The sequence below is a fragment of the Bombus flavifrons genome, chromosome 1 (assembly GCF_040668555.2).
Source record: "Bombus flavifrons isolate JBK064 chromosome 1, iyBomFlav1_principal, whole genome shotgun sequence".
Lineage (NCBI taxonomy): Eukaryota > Metazoa > Arthropoda > Insecta > Hymenoptera > Apidae > Bombus > Bombus flavifrons.
The window spans coordinates 14,147,401-14,162,267 of NC_138442.1; the positions used below are offsets into that span (position 1 = coordinate 14,147,401).

A 14,867-nucleotide genomic window follows, 5' to 3' on the forward strand; every position below is an offset into this window, starting at 1 on the left:
CGCGACGACGACGTGTTTTCCGCGAGATCGTGCCGACGTACCGTTGATAATACGTTCTGGGTCTAGGATCTGAGCGGACACAACGTTGTTGCTCCATGTTTAATTGTATAATTACAACACTCGACTGCGCCGAACGACTGTATTAACGACCGGTGGCAGGCCCATTTTCCGGGCAGATCGTACGCGATTAATTGGCGGCGGAGCGAGGTAATTAGAAATTATACCGATAAGCTACGAGGAAAAACAGCGCAGCTAGTTTTCTTCGACGGAATCTCGACCACGCTGTTTCATCACGGGTAACGTGTCCTTTTAGGAGAGCGGAAAACGAACTCTCCATCTTGATACTCAGAGGATGTTCGACGTGAGACGTTCGACGAGTTCGTTCGATCAAACGCGTTTACTTAGCGATAACTCGTTCCCCGTGGCGAGCACGAATTTGCAAATGTCCAGAACGATTCTGGTGGAAGAGGAACGACCAGGTTGGGGAGGTTTTAGCAGGTTCTCCGGTTACTCAGGTAGCAAGCTGGACCCAAGGCCCGAGGTCGAGACGTAAATCCGGGCTACCGTTTCGACCCTGAGGATCTCACGATCTACGTTGCGGTGTAATAAAGCCGAGAGCCGCGATCGCGCGTCCATCGGCGGATCCAGGGTAAAAATGGGGGTCGAGGACAAAGAAGGACGCGGTCTCGGAGGCGACCAGGCGGTGAAACGCCTGCCGGGAATTCCAGAAACGCGGCGATGGCCTCTCATCGAGACGAAGAGGAAAGAAGGAGGAAAGAAGAAACTGCGCGGTGGCGGTTTCTCGCGAGGATCGTGGGCAACACGGAGAAGGGGCGGAGGAATCGCGACGACGCGACGTCCCGGTAGGATTTATCGAGGAGACACCTGAATCCTACCGGAATCTCGTAGCTGTTAAAAAGATCGGCTATCCTGTCGCGTTCGCGGAGGCAACGTAGACAACGACGTCGACGGTACGGCTGGTGGTCGCGAATTTTATGCAGATCCGGCGCGATCGTGTAAATATCGCGGTCGGTGTTGCTCGGTTGAGGTCAGGAAGAGCGATCGCCGGACCCAGATCGGGAGTTCACCACCCAGCCTAATGGCAATTAAATATCCCTGGGCTAATTGGCAATTATAGGCCACGGGTGTCGAAGGTGTTTTTCTTCTTCGTTCCACGCGGCGCCATTTAAGCTCCGATCTCTCTTTTCTTCCTTCGTTTTCCATCGCTGCGCTGGTTCGTCGAGAGGAACAGTAGAACCGAAAAAAAGAAACACACAGGTCCGGCAGGTAGGTGCAACAAGGGGCACTCTCTCGTACGATCTGGAGCTTATACGTATACCTGGCTGCCTGTAGCCATAGCTCGCAGGTTGAGCACAGGTTTGAGAAGAGCTGAGGAGGAGAGAGGGTCCAGGAGGGAGAGTTCGGTGTTTTGGACGCAAGAGAGGAGAGTTATAAGCGTCCAGACGCCACGAGGCCCCAAATGTTCCCTGGTCCATACACAGGCCCAGAGGAGAGGAAATGAGGAGAGAGGACCGAGGTGACGACAGCGAAAACTAGTTTATTTGGGACGCGGCTATAAATTAGGATCAGATCGCCACGCGATAAGAGTACCGGCTAACACCCGGTTCCTTTCGAAGGTAGCGTCTCTTTCTCTCTGATTCTCCGTTCCTCCGCGTTCCGTTAACCTTCCTTCTCTTTCTTCCTCCGCTTCTTTCGGTCGGTCGAGCTACGAAGAGAAGACGAAGAAGAGAAGACGAGATCGTCCTCCTCGTTGCACCTTCGCCTAGTCGTGTCTCGAGTTGATCCTCGTTCGGCGTTTCGTCGTCGTTGTAGCCGTTTCTATCCCGGTGAATAATGCGGGAAAGTTGCTCGTTTCCAGCCAAACGAACGACGCGACGCTAATTGATATGCCTGCTGTTTGCAAACGACTCTTGATTCTTCACGATGCCAGAATTATTAAAGTGTCGACGAACAACAGGCATTTTCATCGAACGGTGTTTGATTGTTTCTTTCGAACCGTGATTCGGATCTGTAATGGCCTGTCTTGTCCTTCCCGTTTCTTCTTCGTTGCTCCTTGCTTCTTGTTTGAAAAAACTGGTCCCGATGTGTTTACAACATCGACGAATCAGATAACCTTGAAACCAGCGATGCCTTCGAAATACGCGACGAAAGAAGCCAGAAAAAAATCGGAGTAGGAAAGAGACTTGGCGACGAATCTCGTTCTCCTTCTTTTTTTACATTGTCGCGAGTGGTATGAAGCCGCGATATCTCGGAGCCGATTAACTACTTGGTCGACTACTTTTCTATCTCTTCTTTCTATTAACGGGTCGTTGAAAGATACCGATAGCGAAGGTAGATAGATATATCTGCCTAATTTCAGCGTTTCTTATTTATCTACGATGCGCGGACGAAGAAAGCGATGAATCATAGCAGAAGACGAGAGATAAGTGACTTGATCGTTCCAGGACTGGTTTCTAACGAAACCGCTACGTGGTTTCGAATTCATTGAAAGATTAACAAACCCATCGTTTTCGATGCTACTGAAGACCTAATGGTGTCATTGCGATCCAATATTATTCGATTAAATACGCTTTCATACCCTCTTTCTAAATAGAACGAACTCCCAATCAACGATAAAGACAAACGAATTTGCATATCAATTGGGACTACCCTCCCAAGAATTAATCAAGAAGAGGAAACCGCACCGCTTTCCCAAAGCCACTCCCGAAAGCCAGAGATCCATCAACCGAGTATCATCGTGACCTCGCCACGTTCCACATTCTCGAAATGCTGCGCGTCTTATTCCAGCGAATTCGAGTGCGGCGCGTTCCACTCTGTGAGAGGATACATAGTACGCGAGAGGACCGCACGGTCGGTCGTTCAGTCAGCAACGCGACAGGTTGAGGTGTGCCCGGTAGAGAGTGCGGTGTGTTCTACGGCACACAAACGTACACACGCTACTTCACACACAAGCAAACAAGCTCGGAAGAGCGTGGCCATAACGCGATGGGTTGCGCGCGCGAGAAAGACGCGGCCAGCCAGTGGTGATTCCATTCACTGATTGAAATCTCCGTCCATTTGTCACTGTCAAAGAGGTGGCGATAGCCTCTCTCCTCTCCCGTTTTCTTTCTCTGCTTCCCGCTCGTACTCTCCCGATCCGTTCACCAACCGAGCCCGGCTCGATACTCGATGCTCATTATTATTTAAACAATCGAAAGGCCAACCCTAACGACCCATTGACAGCATCCAATATTAATTTCTTATCGATTTTCGCGACCACGTACCGCGAAAAGCTCTCGCGACGAGATACTCCATTCCGCCGATTTGCAAATCTATTACGCGCCAGTGTACCGTGACAGCCGTCCTCTCTGCCGTGCATCCACGCGTTTCCCGCTTCTCGTTCGCGAAATGAATTATTGCGATCGCACCTCGTGGTGGTACACGCGGCACGCGATTAGCGTCGTCAATGTACTTATGATTTGTCATCGAGTCCCCTCTGTAGACATCGGTATACGAGGTGTTTTTTCACTCCGACCGTACAGTGATTCTTTCGTGATATTTTCTCGACGCGAAGACACGTATATCAGCAATTCTATCCGACGACGCGACGTTGCCCTAAGGCGATCAAGGCATACGGCGTAGGTTCGAGAGAGATCGGAAGATCTGGTTCGTTAAGTGGCAAAAAATCGAGGCTTTAGCCGGGCGACAAAGAGAGCGGAGAGGTTCCACTCACCTGGAGGATCGCGACGGTGATCCGGAATCGACCCAAGGTGCCTTAGACCGGCGATACGAATCCGCTACCCATGGACTGCGAGCTGTAACAGTTGATTTCAAACGTTACCTCTGTTCCTATTTCTATACCACCGTGGTTTATACACGCGGTTTCTGCGTGGATCGAACTATCAAGGTTGGAAACGAGGTTGGTCCACCTACCCCTTGTAGAACGGTTTAAACGCAGTGGTGGCCTCCGTGGGCGGTAAGCTGGCAGTGGTCTGATGCTGGTGCAGAATGGAGTTCTGTCCCGCCGGCGAGAAATCCTTATGAGGCGATGCCTGTAATCTGGAGCTGAAGGAGGAACCGCTGCTGGCGGAACCGGAACTGGTCGACAAATAGCCGCCGGCAGCCGGATGACTCGGCCCGTACGGATTCGGATTACCGTTGGTCGTTGCGTTGCTGTTGCCACCAGTGCAGTAACCGCCCGGTGGTGCCTGGATCACTCCATTCGGTGTAGCCACCTTCATGTTGGGCGGTGTTTGGGGTGGAGTGTCCGTACCAACCTCGGGAAACCCCGCCGCCGCCGAGGAGGACGCGCTCGAGCTCGATCCTGACGAGGAATTGGGGTTGTAATGAAGCTGCCCTCCTGACGAGGACGAGAGAAAACCGCCGTATCTCGTCGCCGCGCTCGAATACGGCGCGGTCGCGGCTGCTGAGGGACTCATCGACGCCGACGAGGGTAACGCGAACGAGCTCAGGTTTCCACCTCCACCCCCGGCGCCACCTCCACCACTACCACCGGAACCACCTAGCCAAGGCTGCTGCGAATGATGGTGATGAGCCTGATTGGACAGGTGGTGCTGCTGCTGTCCGTAGTGTTGTTGGTGATGGAGATGATGATACTGTTGATGGTGAGGATGCGTGAGAGGCGGTGGAGTCTTGCTCGCTGCTGTGTCCGCCAACGACCAGATTTTCGGCTTGGTCGCCGGGATTGGTACACCGGCCGCGCTGCAGTCCGACTTGATACCCTCGTCCTTGAGATGGTCTTCCCCGGCGTATCCTTGATGATGATGGTGATGGTGCTGCATCGCATGGTGAAAGGGATGCTCTCCTCGTCGGGGGTCCTCCTCGAGATCGAGGTCGTCCTCCTCGTCCAGGTCCTTGTCGTGCTGCAAGTGCTCCGCTTTCACGTGCCTCATCGGTTCTGCAAACAGACCGGCGCACGTCAATTTAGTAAATTGGCCGTTGAGCTTCGATGGTCGACGCTGGGCCGTGCATCGTCTCGTGATCAAGGAAAAAGTTCCCTACCGGTCATAAACGCGAATACCTCGAGTGGTAAGTATATAACGAATAAAAGCCAACTTAATAGCTCGTAAAATTCCCCTCTCTTCTCCTTCTTCTTCTCTTTGTCCGCGATATAATACACAGGATAGAAAGAAAAGGTAAGGAAAGAGAGTAAGATGGAAAACATTTTCCACGGAACTGATAGAAAATTTAGTAGGGTTAACGGTATCGCATTACGAGCTCGCCCCTTCCTCTCGTTATTTGGCCTGCACGCAATGTCAGAATTAATGGTTTATAATCCCTGGTGTGAAAGTGAGATCTACGCGAGTCGGACGGTATATACATATATCGGGCTCCCTGGGTAGCGAAGGGTCGACGACGCCGGGGGAAACGTATCGAAGCCTCCCTTGAACCCCTTATACGGTTAAGCTGTAAGGGATGCTGTGAAAAAAAGGGAGCGAAGCCTTCAACCACTTTGAGGCGCGAGAGATTTTAGTTCCCCCTCGAGGCAGGGAGAACACCGGGAGAGAAAATAGGGAAGCTGTATCCTTTTTCCCTTTTCCTCTGCCTCTCCTTCGTATCTTCCTCTCTTTTACTCTCGCGAGTCTCTCTCGGGGCACTCTAGGATCGTCCCAAGCGTCTGCCAGCTAGCTAGCCAGCCAGCCAGCCAGCCAGCCATCCAGCCAACCATCGAGCCAAGCCAGCCAGTCAGTCAGGGGTGAGAATTTCATTAAGAGGTTCGAATGAGTCGGCAGAGGGTTTACTTGATGGGTCGTCAAGCGATAATTCCCAAGCTAGAAGGGGCCGCAACCCCCGCGCCAGGGAAACAGAAATGGATGGATAGATGGCTGGCACAACAAGACAGAGAGGAACAGAGATACGGAGAAACAGAGAGATTAGGTTTAGGGTGCGTACTCGCCCCCTTATAAAGGGAACCTTACGGACCAACTAAATAGATACCACCGTCGAGTCCACAAGTGGCTCTTTAACTTTTGACCCCCTTTTATCAGTCCTTAATCTCGTGATCTTCGCGCTGTCCGACACTGTACCTCGGACAGGACGAACCACGTCATCGATTCTATTTTATAATTTCATTCACGACGGAAATCGTAACTGTGCTTCGACAGACGACAGTATCGAAATTTACCGACGATGATAGAGATAGCCTGTTGCTGTTGACGTACTTGAAAAAAAAATCGAGTGGACCACTCGTGGAGAGTATCTTACAACAAGGCCAGACTGTAACAGCCCTCCCGCTCGTGCTCTCGAGTGACCTTTTCCCTTCGACGTTTGGCATGGAAATTCATGAGGGCTCTCTTGAATTTAGCAAACTTCCTGGCAAACCTTGCGGCTGTCTCGTTCGACCCGGTACACGCCATATCCTCTGCCGTATTCAAGGGCCAACGATACGGAAACCGCTCTCGACATTCATAGGCGTGGAACGGGCAAGTTATAACGCACGACCGAATACGTTCCACGTTTCCAACGTTTCATCCGACGACTCCTTCGTTGTCAATATTCCCGAGAAGCAAAACGGTGGAAAGGTCGGATATATTCATACGCGAACACAAATCACCGTGGACTGGAAGGAGCGAGCTGGGAATAGAAAACAAATCGCTTTCGTACAGACTCCGTTCTTTCTCGGCGAATTTTCGGTGAGCTTGTTTCCTGCGTGGTCCTTTAAAATTACGAGGCATCACGGGACGCGCGTGACGCGGTTCGACAACGCAACGCCTAAATGTCCCGAATCGAAGAGAGCTGGGCCGAGAGCCAGTGAGAACTGGAGAGAACGAGCGCGAGAGGGACAAAGTAAAGGGCGGCAGACAGAGGACAAGCAACGAGGCAGAGAGGATGAGGACGCGAGGAACAGAGAGGACCGATATTGGCCAATGTGCGGTGGGGTAATGGTGGCCATAGGAGGGTCCGTACCATTCGTCTCGCCGCGGGCGCCGATACATCACCGTGCCTCAAACCACCACTCTCCGTGTATCTATATACACTCTGTATATACATGGACCCTGTGGCACAGAGTGTATATGGTCCTACGGATGGCTACTCAGCCCGGGCGCACCCTCCGCCTCTCACTCACAGAGCCACGCTTAGGGAGACGAACGTGTGCGCGCGCGCGCGCGCCAGATCGAGCGCCAACCTGTACGTACCTACACGTACAGGTACGTATTCTGTACATGACGCTGTGCACGGTGAAAGTGTACGCGTATCGTTCAACGTATACGTGTATACGTGTGTTTGTATGCGCGTGTATGTCAAGCGTATACGCGCGCGATCGTACCAATACCGACGAACCCGGCCGCCGGTCCACCAGGGGACCAAACCGAAGGCCATTAATCTCTTTGCGCGGCAACCCGCAACCCGTCACTGTGTTTACCCACATGTGAACCATTATGTCCGCCTCCGCGATATAGAGCCCGACACACGGCCGGTTTCGCAGCGAATTTCTAACTCGCCGTTTCCGGCCGTTGGGCAAAATGCCTGAATAAGTAGCCTATCGAGCCGAGCGACGGCCGAACGACGCCAAGGGGCGAATAGAAACGACTGGATCTCGCTCGCTCGTCCGACGATTTCAGCGACGCTGAGAAACTCCAGTTTGGTAATTGAATTTACAGGCTGTCCGGGACAAACGACTCGTGCTACGCGACTTTGAAACTCGACCGACTCGAAACGACCTGCTTCTTGCATCGACGTTACGTGGCTTGAAAGCGTGGTACTGGGATTTGCACGATCCGATAGGGAGATGGTGTAGGAGGAATTTTAAAGAGGGACGTGTAGACTGGAAAACAGGAGAGAAGTCCAAGATTCTAGGCAATGTCTGTCGATATTTTCTAGAAATCTACGGACGGCGTAAAGATAGAAATCATGGACATCCATGTATAGCACGATATTTACGAATACGTAGGTGTAAAAGAAGGCATATTGATAATTAATCGCAAAAATGCTCAGTGTACGTATAATACGTAATAATATGTAAAGTCTATTTGAACGCGTAATATGCAAGGAAATATAAACACTTTTAGAGATATATGTAAATATTATAGCGTCAGCAATGCCATAAAATCGCATAGTTTCTCCGCAGCGGGCTCTCCAAAACAGCGTACAATTTCCAAACAAGAACGAAGAGTACTCGAACAAGAAGAAACTCATACGCTTCTCGAATCCAATAGAGAGAAGTGGCATTTATCGTAAATCGTAGCGGGACTCGAGAGGATCAGAGAGGCTCCGTTCTCCCTAGAAACGTTCGCCGTCCGCAAGGATCTCGTCGCCGATCTCCGTGAATGGCGCGCGATCCATGCAGGGTGAGGTCGCGTACGGTTATTGTGCGCGGAATGGATGCTTGCGCAATATCAGAAACGGCGACCGATGGCCACTCGATATCGGGGAAACTAGTCACGCGAACGCTACACGCTACCGACATTCCTCGAAGAGATCGGTACGCTTCGCGGCCTGGTTCACCCTCGACCGCGCAACCGCGCAGCCGACTCCGACCTATTGTGTACACCGTACATCGGAACATCGATAATTGGCCCCTAATGGCGGTGCTTCTTCCGAGATTCGAGACACGGGTTGTTCTTCGAACATTCTTGCGGCAAATGCATGCACGACTGCATGGATTATTGCGTTTCGTGCTGTTACACGCGTGCAAGCTTATCGACTAAACTTGCCGGCACGTAGGTACGGTGAAACGAGGCTTCGACCTCAACTTTTTACGAGCAGTATGTATTTTTATCTTCAGCATGCTGTTTCAAATAATTGGGAATATAACAAGGTAGGGTTGTTCGAGTCAGCCGAGCTTCGATATTCTCAAATTCAACGGTGAACCGTTCGCATATAATAATCAAACTCGTTTCATACTACTAGACGCTGCTGCTAGTTTCTAACGTAGCAACGAAAGAATTATCCGAATAAACCTATGTTGCTTCGATCTACCTCGTTCGCTCGTTGTTTCGTCGTTGTGTGCGACAGAAAGCTGGAAAAAAGTCACTCACCGTTTTCCTCCAGGCCTCTCCTTGCCTCCTCTCCGACTCTGTCGCCTTGAGTGTCACTCGCGAGATCGTCCTTTTCCTTGTTGTCCTCCGAGTCCGTGAGAACCGCGTCATCGTCGTCGTCGGTCTTGTTTTTCGGTTCCCAAGTCATTTTGTTTTCCTTTTTGAGGCGCCGCCGCGCGTTCGCGAACCAAGTGGACACCTGCGTCAGTGTCATCTTCGTGATGATCGCCAGCATGATCTTCTCACCCTTGGTCGGGTAAGGGTTCTTCTTGTGCTCGTTCAGCCAGGCTTTCAGCGTTGCCGTGGACTCCCTCGTCGCGTTCTTCCGCCGTGCCGCCAGGTCGTATCCGGCGCCATATCTGCGAAGATTAGTATCGTACCTTGTAAATCGACGTCGCTATAACGTCAGGGAAAACTTAACTTTTAAGGTTCGGCTAGATTTCCTCGATCTACTCTGTAATCGTTTCTTCTTACATATAAAAGTGCTCTATATCGTGAAATAATTGACCCTTAAATCAACTCGATTTAATTCGACTGGCATAAATCACTGCTACAACCGTAACGCTGCCTCGAATCGCTATTTAACGCCTCGAGCAAACACACTAAGCCCAATCATATTTCAATCAAAGACGTTCCACGTGATTCTATCCTAAAACCAACAATTCATCCTCCGCAACGATAGTAAAAACGTAACCATTGTTCAACATTTGTCGAGTCGAGCCACTCCACTCGAAAAGTGGCATCTTGTCGAGGGTGCGAATTCCCCGTAGATTTTGGCAAGACCAAAGTGCTGGGCGGCAGAGGCAGAGAGTGAGAGAGAGACAGAGAGGAAGGGAGGAAGAGAGAGAGAGAAACGGCCTTCCTAGATTCATTCCCCTGGCCGCGGGCTGCGCGCCGGAGCATCGAACCCTCCGGGATAGGGGGCGACATCCTACTGGGTCGAGGGTGATACTCCGGCAAATATATACGGAGAATAAACCCCTAGCGGCGGCGTGATTCCATCGAGCAACCCCGGCACTCACTCGCTGTAATGGCGATTCGATCGATCCCCTCTCCCTTTTCCGTCGGTTGTCTCGCTCTAGACCTGCTGTTCTTCGTTCTCCTTCTCGCTCCCACCCCGTGTCCTCCCCACTGGGGAGCACCACGCGAGCCTGTTATAGGTATGTACTATTATATACTGTAGCCTAAAATACCTATCGACGATCCATCGGACGTGGAAGGGTGGCGGCGAGGACGATGGTGGTGGTACCACTGTTCGAGGCAGTGGTTACCAGCGACATTGTAGCCGAAGCGTGACGCAGCTTGACGGGGTACGAGAGTCGGATTCGGGGAGGACACGCGAGAACAGTGAATAGTCCGACGATTAATGGAAACCTTTGCACCATTCCTGATATCGCGATAGATTTCGTCGAGAATCGGGAAATAGACGGAGGTGAATGAATTTTGGTTACTATCGCTTTAAGTTGACGATAAATCTTGGAAAGCTCGTTAAGCTCGATATGCGTAATAACAAAGCCACGTAGAAGCAAAATTCATGGATCGTTGCATTGAAAAGATAAATTGTGTAACTTGTATTAACGCAACTCGTACTAACGTGATCAAATTGGTAAAAACGACTATCAGATTCTCTGTTTCTAATACGATTACTAAAGAAGTTTTCAAAAAATACAGCTGGTCGATTTGATACTCGAGTGACTCGATTTAGAGCCTCTGAAAGCTCTACATACGAAACACGAAAAGTGGAAGCTTACATACGAAAACAGTGTTTTATCGCGACTCGTAAATTGATAAAGCGCGAATCGTAATTCGGCGTTTCGCAAGGAAAATAAATAAGCGCGCGTAGGGCGATGTTTTGCGGGGTCGAAAAGTTTACGGCTGGCACTGCTTTTCGAAAGGGAATCTATCGCGTTTTACGTCCTCGCCCGACGAGATCATCAAAAGATCCTTTTTACGCGAACGCCAGAGTTTATTCAAATGGAGACGTTTCCCGAGACTAAATCGCGTTTTACGATCGCGCGCCTATCCGGCCGATTCTGTTCTGATGGAGCGCGACAAATGGCCCGATGAGATCTTCTGTCCAGGCTTACAAGTTTAGACGTGATCTAATCTCGGGTTTCGTCGGCGGAACGACCGACGAGTCTCCTAAAATATTGGTCGCGTTACGTCGATCGAAATTCGTACCGAGACGCGACATTCTCTGTGTAGTTCTACGTTGTATATCGAACATATGCTGACTATTTCAGAATTTTTCAACTATACAGTACACACGCGTTATATCAAAATGCAAAGAAAATGTCTTTGAAGGTGTATAAACTCGCGAGATTAGAGTCGAGGAAGCAAAATTGTCACCGAGGAAGGAAAATAGTGGCAAATCGAACGAAAAAGCAACCGATTAGGATCGTGTGCTGTCACTCGAGAAGCAGAGCAGAAGATTACGTAATTCCCCTTTCGAAATTCAACCGTTCCTTTCCGTCGTTACTGCAATCCACATCCGAGATTGGCGTTGACCGCGTCGATGGGGATGAAGGAAGTAGCGATCCGAAGGAAGCGGACTCGTGCAAGTTCGAGGACGTTTCACCCTCTATTAAACTCCCTCGGACAAGGGAAAGGCGGCCGCCGTAGATCTCGTAGCTCGTCTATAAAATCAGCCGCTTTTTTGTTCCTACCTTTCCCTCTACCTTTCACCTCCCGTTCTCCCATCCACAATATCTTTTTCTTCTTGCTTTTCGTTCGAAAACGTCCGATCGATCGAGATTGTTCCAGATTATCCGAGTACGACGAAAAGAAAATGGACCGCGAGGAAAAGTCGGTCCCTTTCTGGGTATCTTCCAGGATTGACGTTGAAGATGAGCAAGGTAGAATCAAGTACGACGAACCAACTACCAAATTTTTCTTGGATTTTCCATTAATTGTTTACGAGTCAACTAATTCTCGATGGTAAGAGACACGCTAAAGGTAGGATCTTGAGGGTAGCTTTTATCGAGTTCACGGATCCAAAAACTATCCTTGTGTTTAACATTAACGCGCTTGAACTGTGTCGATACATTTCAGTACTGCAACAACTTTTAATCGTTATTATCACTCTGGCAACTATTTCGACTATGACCCGTTCCATCCACGGCTATCCATAGATCAACGTCAAAGAGAGTTCCTCTCTGACGGGACAAAAGTTTCCATCGAAACTATCCTCGTATCAATACAGCGACGAAATCGCCTACGAAATGGCGAGGCTTCTTTGTCCGCGAGAGCCGCGGCTGGATCGACGAAACAGTTCATATAAAGTTGCGGGAGCACCGGTGGAAACGTAACAACTCGTTCTGCGAATAGCCGGGGCGGGAAGTTAGAAATTGACAGCGGCCGCCGCCTCTAGATTTAATCGACGCCCGAGCCCCCCCTCATTGATATGCGCAATTTCGACTGCCTCCCACACGCGCGCGGGGGCCAGCCCGCTGCCGCCGCGCAATTATCCACACGTATTCGAACGCTTGGCCGTGTGTAGGGGCCGCGATTTACATACTAAGTGTGGCGTTGCGTGCCAGCGGAGAATCGCTCGGATGTATCGACGCGATCGTTCTGCGCCCCGATGCAATGCAGATGCGACAAGCAGCGAAGCTCGCGTCTTATACGAGAAAGGTTAGATCGAGTCACGGTCTTGCGCGTAAAAGTTTGCGACACGGCCGTGCGAATCTTTAGAAGCAAAGAGGGAAAAAGGACTCGGGCAGAATCGTCAAGAATCTGAACTGCGTGGGCTCTTCCACGATCGATCGCCGAAATCGAGTTTCAAATACGAACGCTTGGAATTTCGCGCTGTATATTGAATGTTGGTAATCGAGTAGAATTCCGAAACAACACGCTTTATACCTGAATCCTCCAATTTTAATAATCGTGTAAACAGAATTTGGTGGAGATGAAAATATCGTAAGCTGTGTATGTGGAGTAACGATCACCGTACAGTGTCGGCGTATACGGTTATTACAACAGCGTACAACGTACGATCAGCGAAAATTTAATCGAATTCTCTTCGCACAGCAAGCAAACTATCCTTTCGCATTTCATCCACGCTTCTCGTTACATTTCGAGCTTAGATACCAACGAATCGGTCGACAAATATTCATCGTCGGAATATCGTGACGCGTTCTCGTCGCATATTATCGCAATGGGGACGAAAACGTACGCAAATTTAGAAAGACAAAACACGGCTCGAGGTGGATAGAGCGAACGAGGTTGCGCGAGAGAAACGAAGAAGGGTGCAACGCGGAGAGACGTGGCGAGTGGTGAGCGCGCGAGGGTGGGAAATAGTTGAAAAGAGAGGATATCGTCGAATAGCTCCGGTAGGTAATAACGATGCGAAAGGGGGGCAGAGATGAGCGCGTAATACTAGACACCAGGGCCACTCGAGCGACTCATTAGGGGCTTTGCATATGGTGGCGTCAACCTCGAAAGGTTAACCAATATTGGCAGAACGCGCGTAATTACGTCCTCCGGCCTCGTATAGAGCCGTGTATATAGCCTCGATAGTTACGCCCGGTCCCGGATGTGCAAACGTTTCCTACCTACCTACCTACCAACCAACCTACCAACCAACCAACCAACCAGCCAGCCAACCAACCTACCTTGTGCTTGCACCACGCAACCTACCTACCGCCGCGTCTGCTCCGCGCGCGCTGCATCCAACTGACCCGCCTCCCCTCTCTCTCTTTCTCTCTCTGTGAAACTGCAACTGCTGCACTCGGCGACGACAACTTCGCCACCTCTTATCTAATCCGAAGCGTCGCGTCGTCGCTGATCCTTTTCACCCGACTCGTGTTTGAAACGATTTTACTCTTGCGCGAGAACGACGGTTTAATGGTTGTCCGCTGCTACTTGGAACACTCGCGACATCTATTATATCTGGCTAGGTGGATGTCGACTTTGGAAGCATTTTAGATCCTAGAGCAGAAATTGCCGAGCGATATCGTACGAGTTTCGGAATACTTCCCACTGCGTTAATTTCGAACAAACGCCAATTGTTGAGAGACTCCAAAGTATATAGAATTTGATTGTTAACGATTAACTGGTGGATCGATATTTTTGCAGTCTACACGGTGCTACAAGGAGATATTAATAGGAAAATCACGAGAATCTTTCAACTCAAGTGCTGGATAGAATCTAACGAATAATTTGCAGAGTAACGTTTTCAAAACCTTCGTGATCAAAGTAGTAGTCCTGCTACAAAGTCTAGGAAAAGTCTCTCGTGCCACTGTTATAAGCATGTTAAAACAATCAGGATATTGAGAACATAAACGAGATAAACAAGATATCAAGGTCACTGTATAGAGCTCCTACGGAAAGCGGACCACGAATTATAATTTTAATTCCGATAAAACGATTTACACGAGAGTAAAGTTAACGAAGGTTCTTTTTACCAGCGAAACGATAAAAATTCCACACCTCCGGATTAGCATAAAAATTTCACGATCGTTACATGGTAGGGGTCGATTATAGAGTTGGCAAACACGCGAGAAATTTTTCTTGCAAAGTTGAAGATACCGATCGATCTACGCGACGACGAGAGCAAAGAAAAATCGTGCTCGCAACCGGTCGCGGTTCCATCGCGGGAAAAAGCTCTCCCTCGCGCGAGACCGCTTCTCGTCTCCATAGTAGACGTCTGTATCTAACGATCGGATAAAAAGCGGTATCTCCGCATCGAGCCAGAATTGAGTTAGCTCGAGCAACAGCGTTCGAGAACATTGCGCGATTTCATAGTTCGGGACGACCGTCGGCGAAGTCGAGGAAAACGATTCAGTTGCGACCGATTTTCTCCGGTTTTGACGAGTGAAAAGACTGGCGGTCGGCTTCGAGGCAATTAACAGGAGCCAATGAGAACAT

General features: G+C 50.0%; 1 protein-coding gene across 1 annotated transcript in view; it reads right to left on the reverse strand.

Moving 5' to 3' along the window:
* Window positions 1–14,867, reverse strand: part of LOC138190211 (homeobox protein caupolican) — a 54,801-nt gene that overhangs the window by 9,952 nt on the left and 29,982 nt on the right. The window contains exons 4-6 of the mRNA XM_069132845.1: window positions 9,000–9,358; window positions 3,934–4,918; window positions 3,734–3,815 (exon numbers count right to left, since the gene is read on the reverse strand). Coding sequence (XP_068988946.1) covers window positions 3,776–3,815; window positions 3,934–4,918; window positions 9,000–9,358 — 1,384 coding nt within the window. The 3' untranslated portion in view covers window positions 3,734–3,775. The remainder of the gene's footprint in view (window positions 1–3,733; window positions 3,816–3,933; window positions 4,919–8,999; window positions 9,359–14,867) is intronic.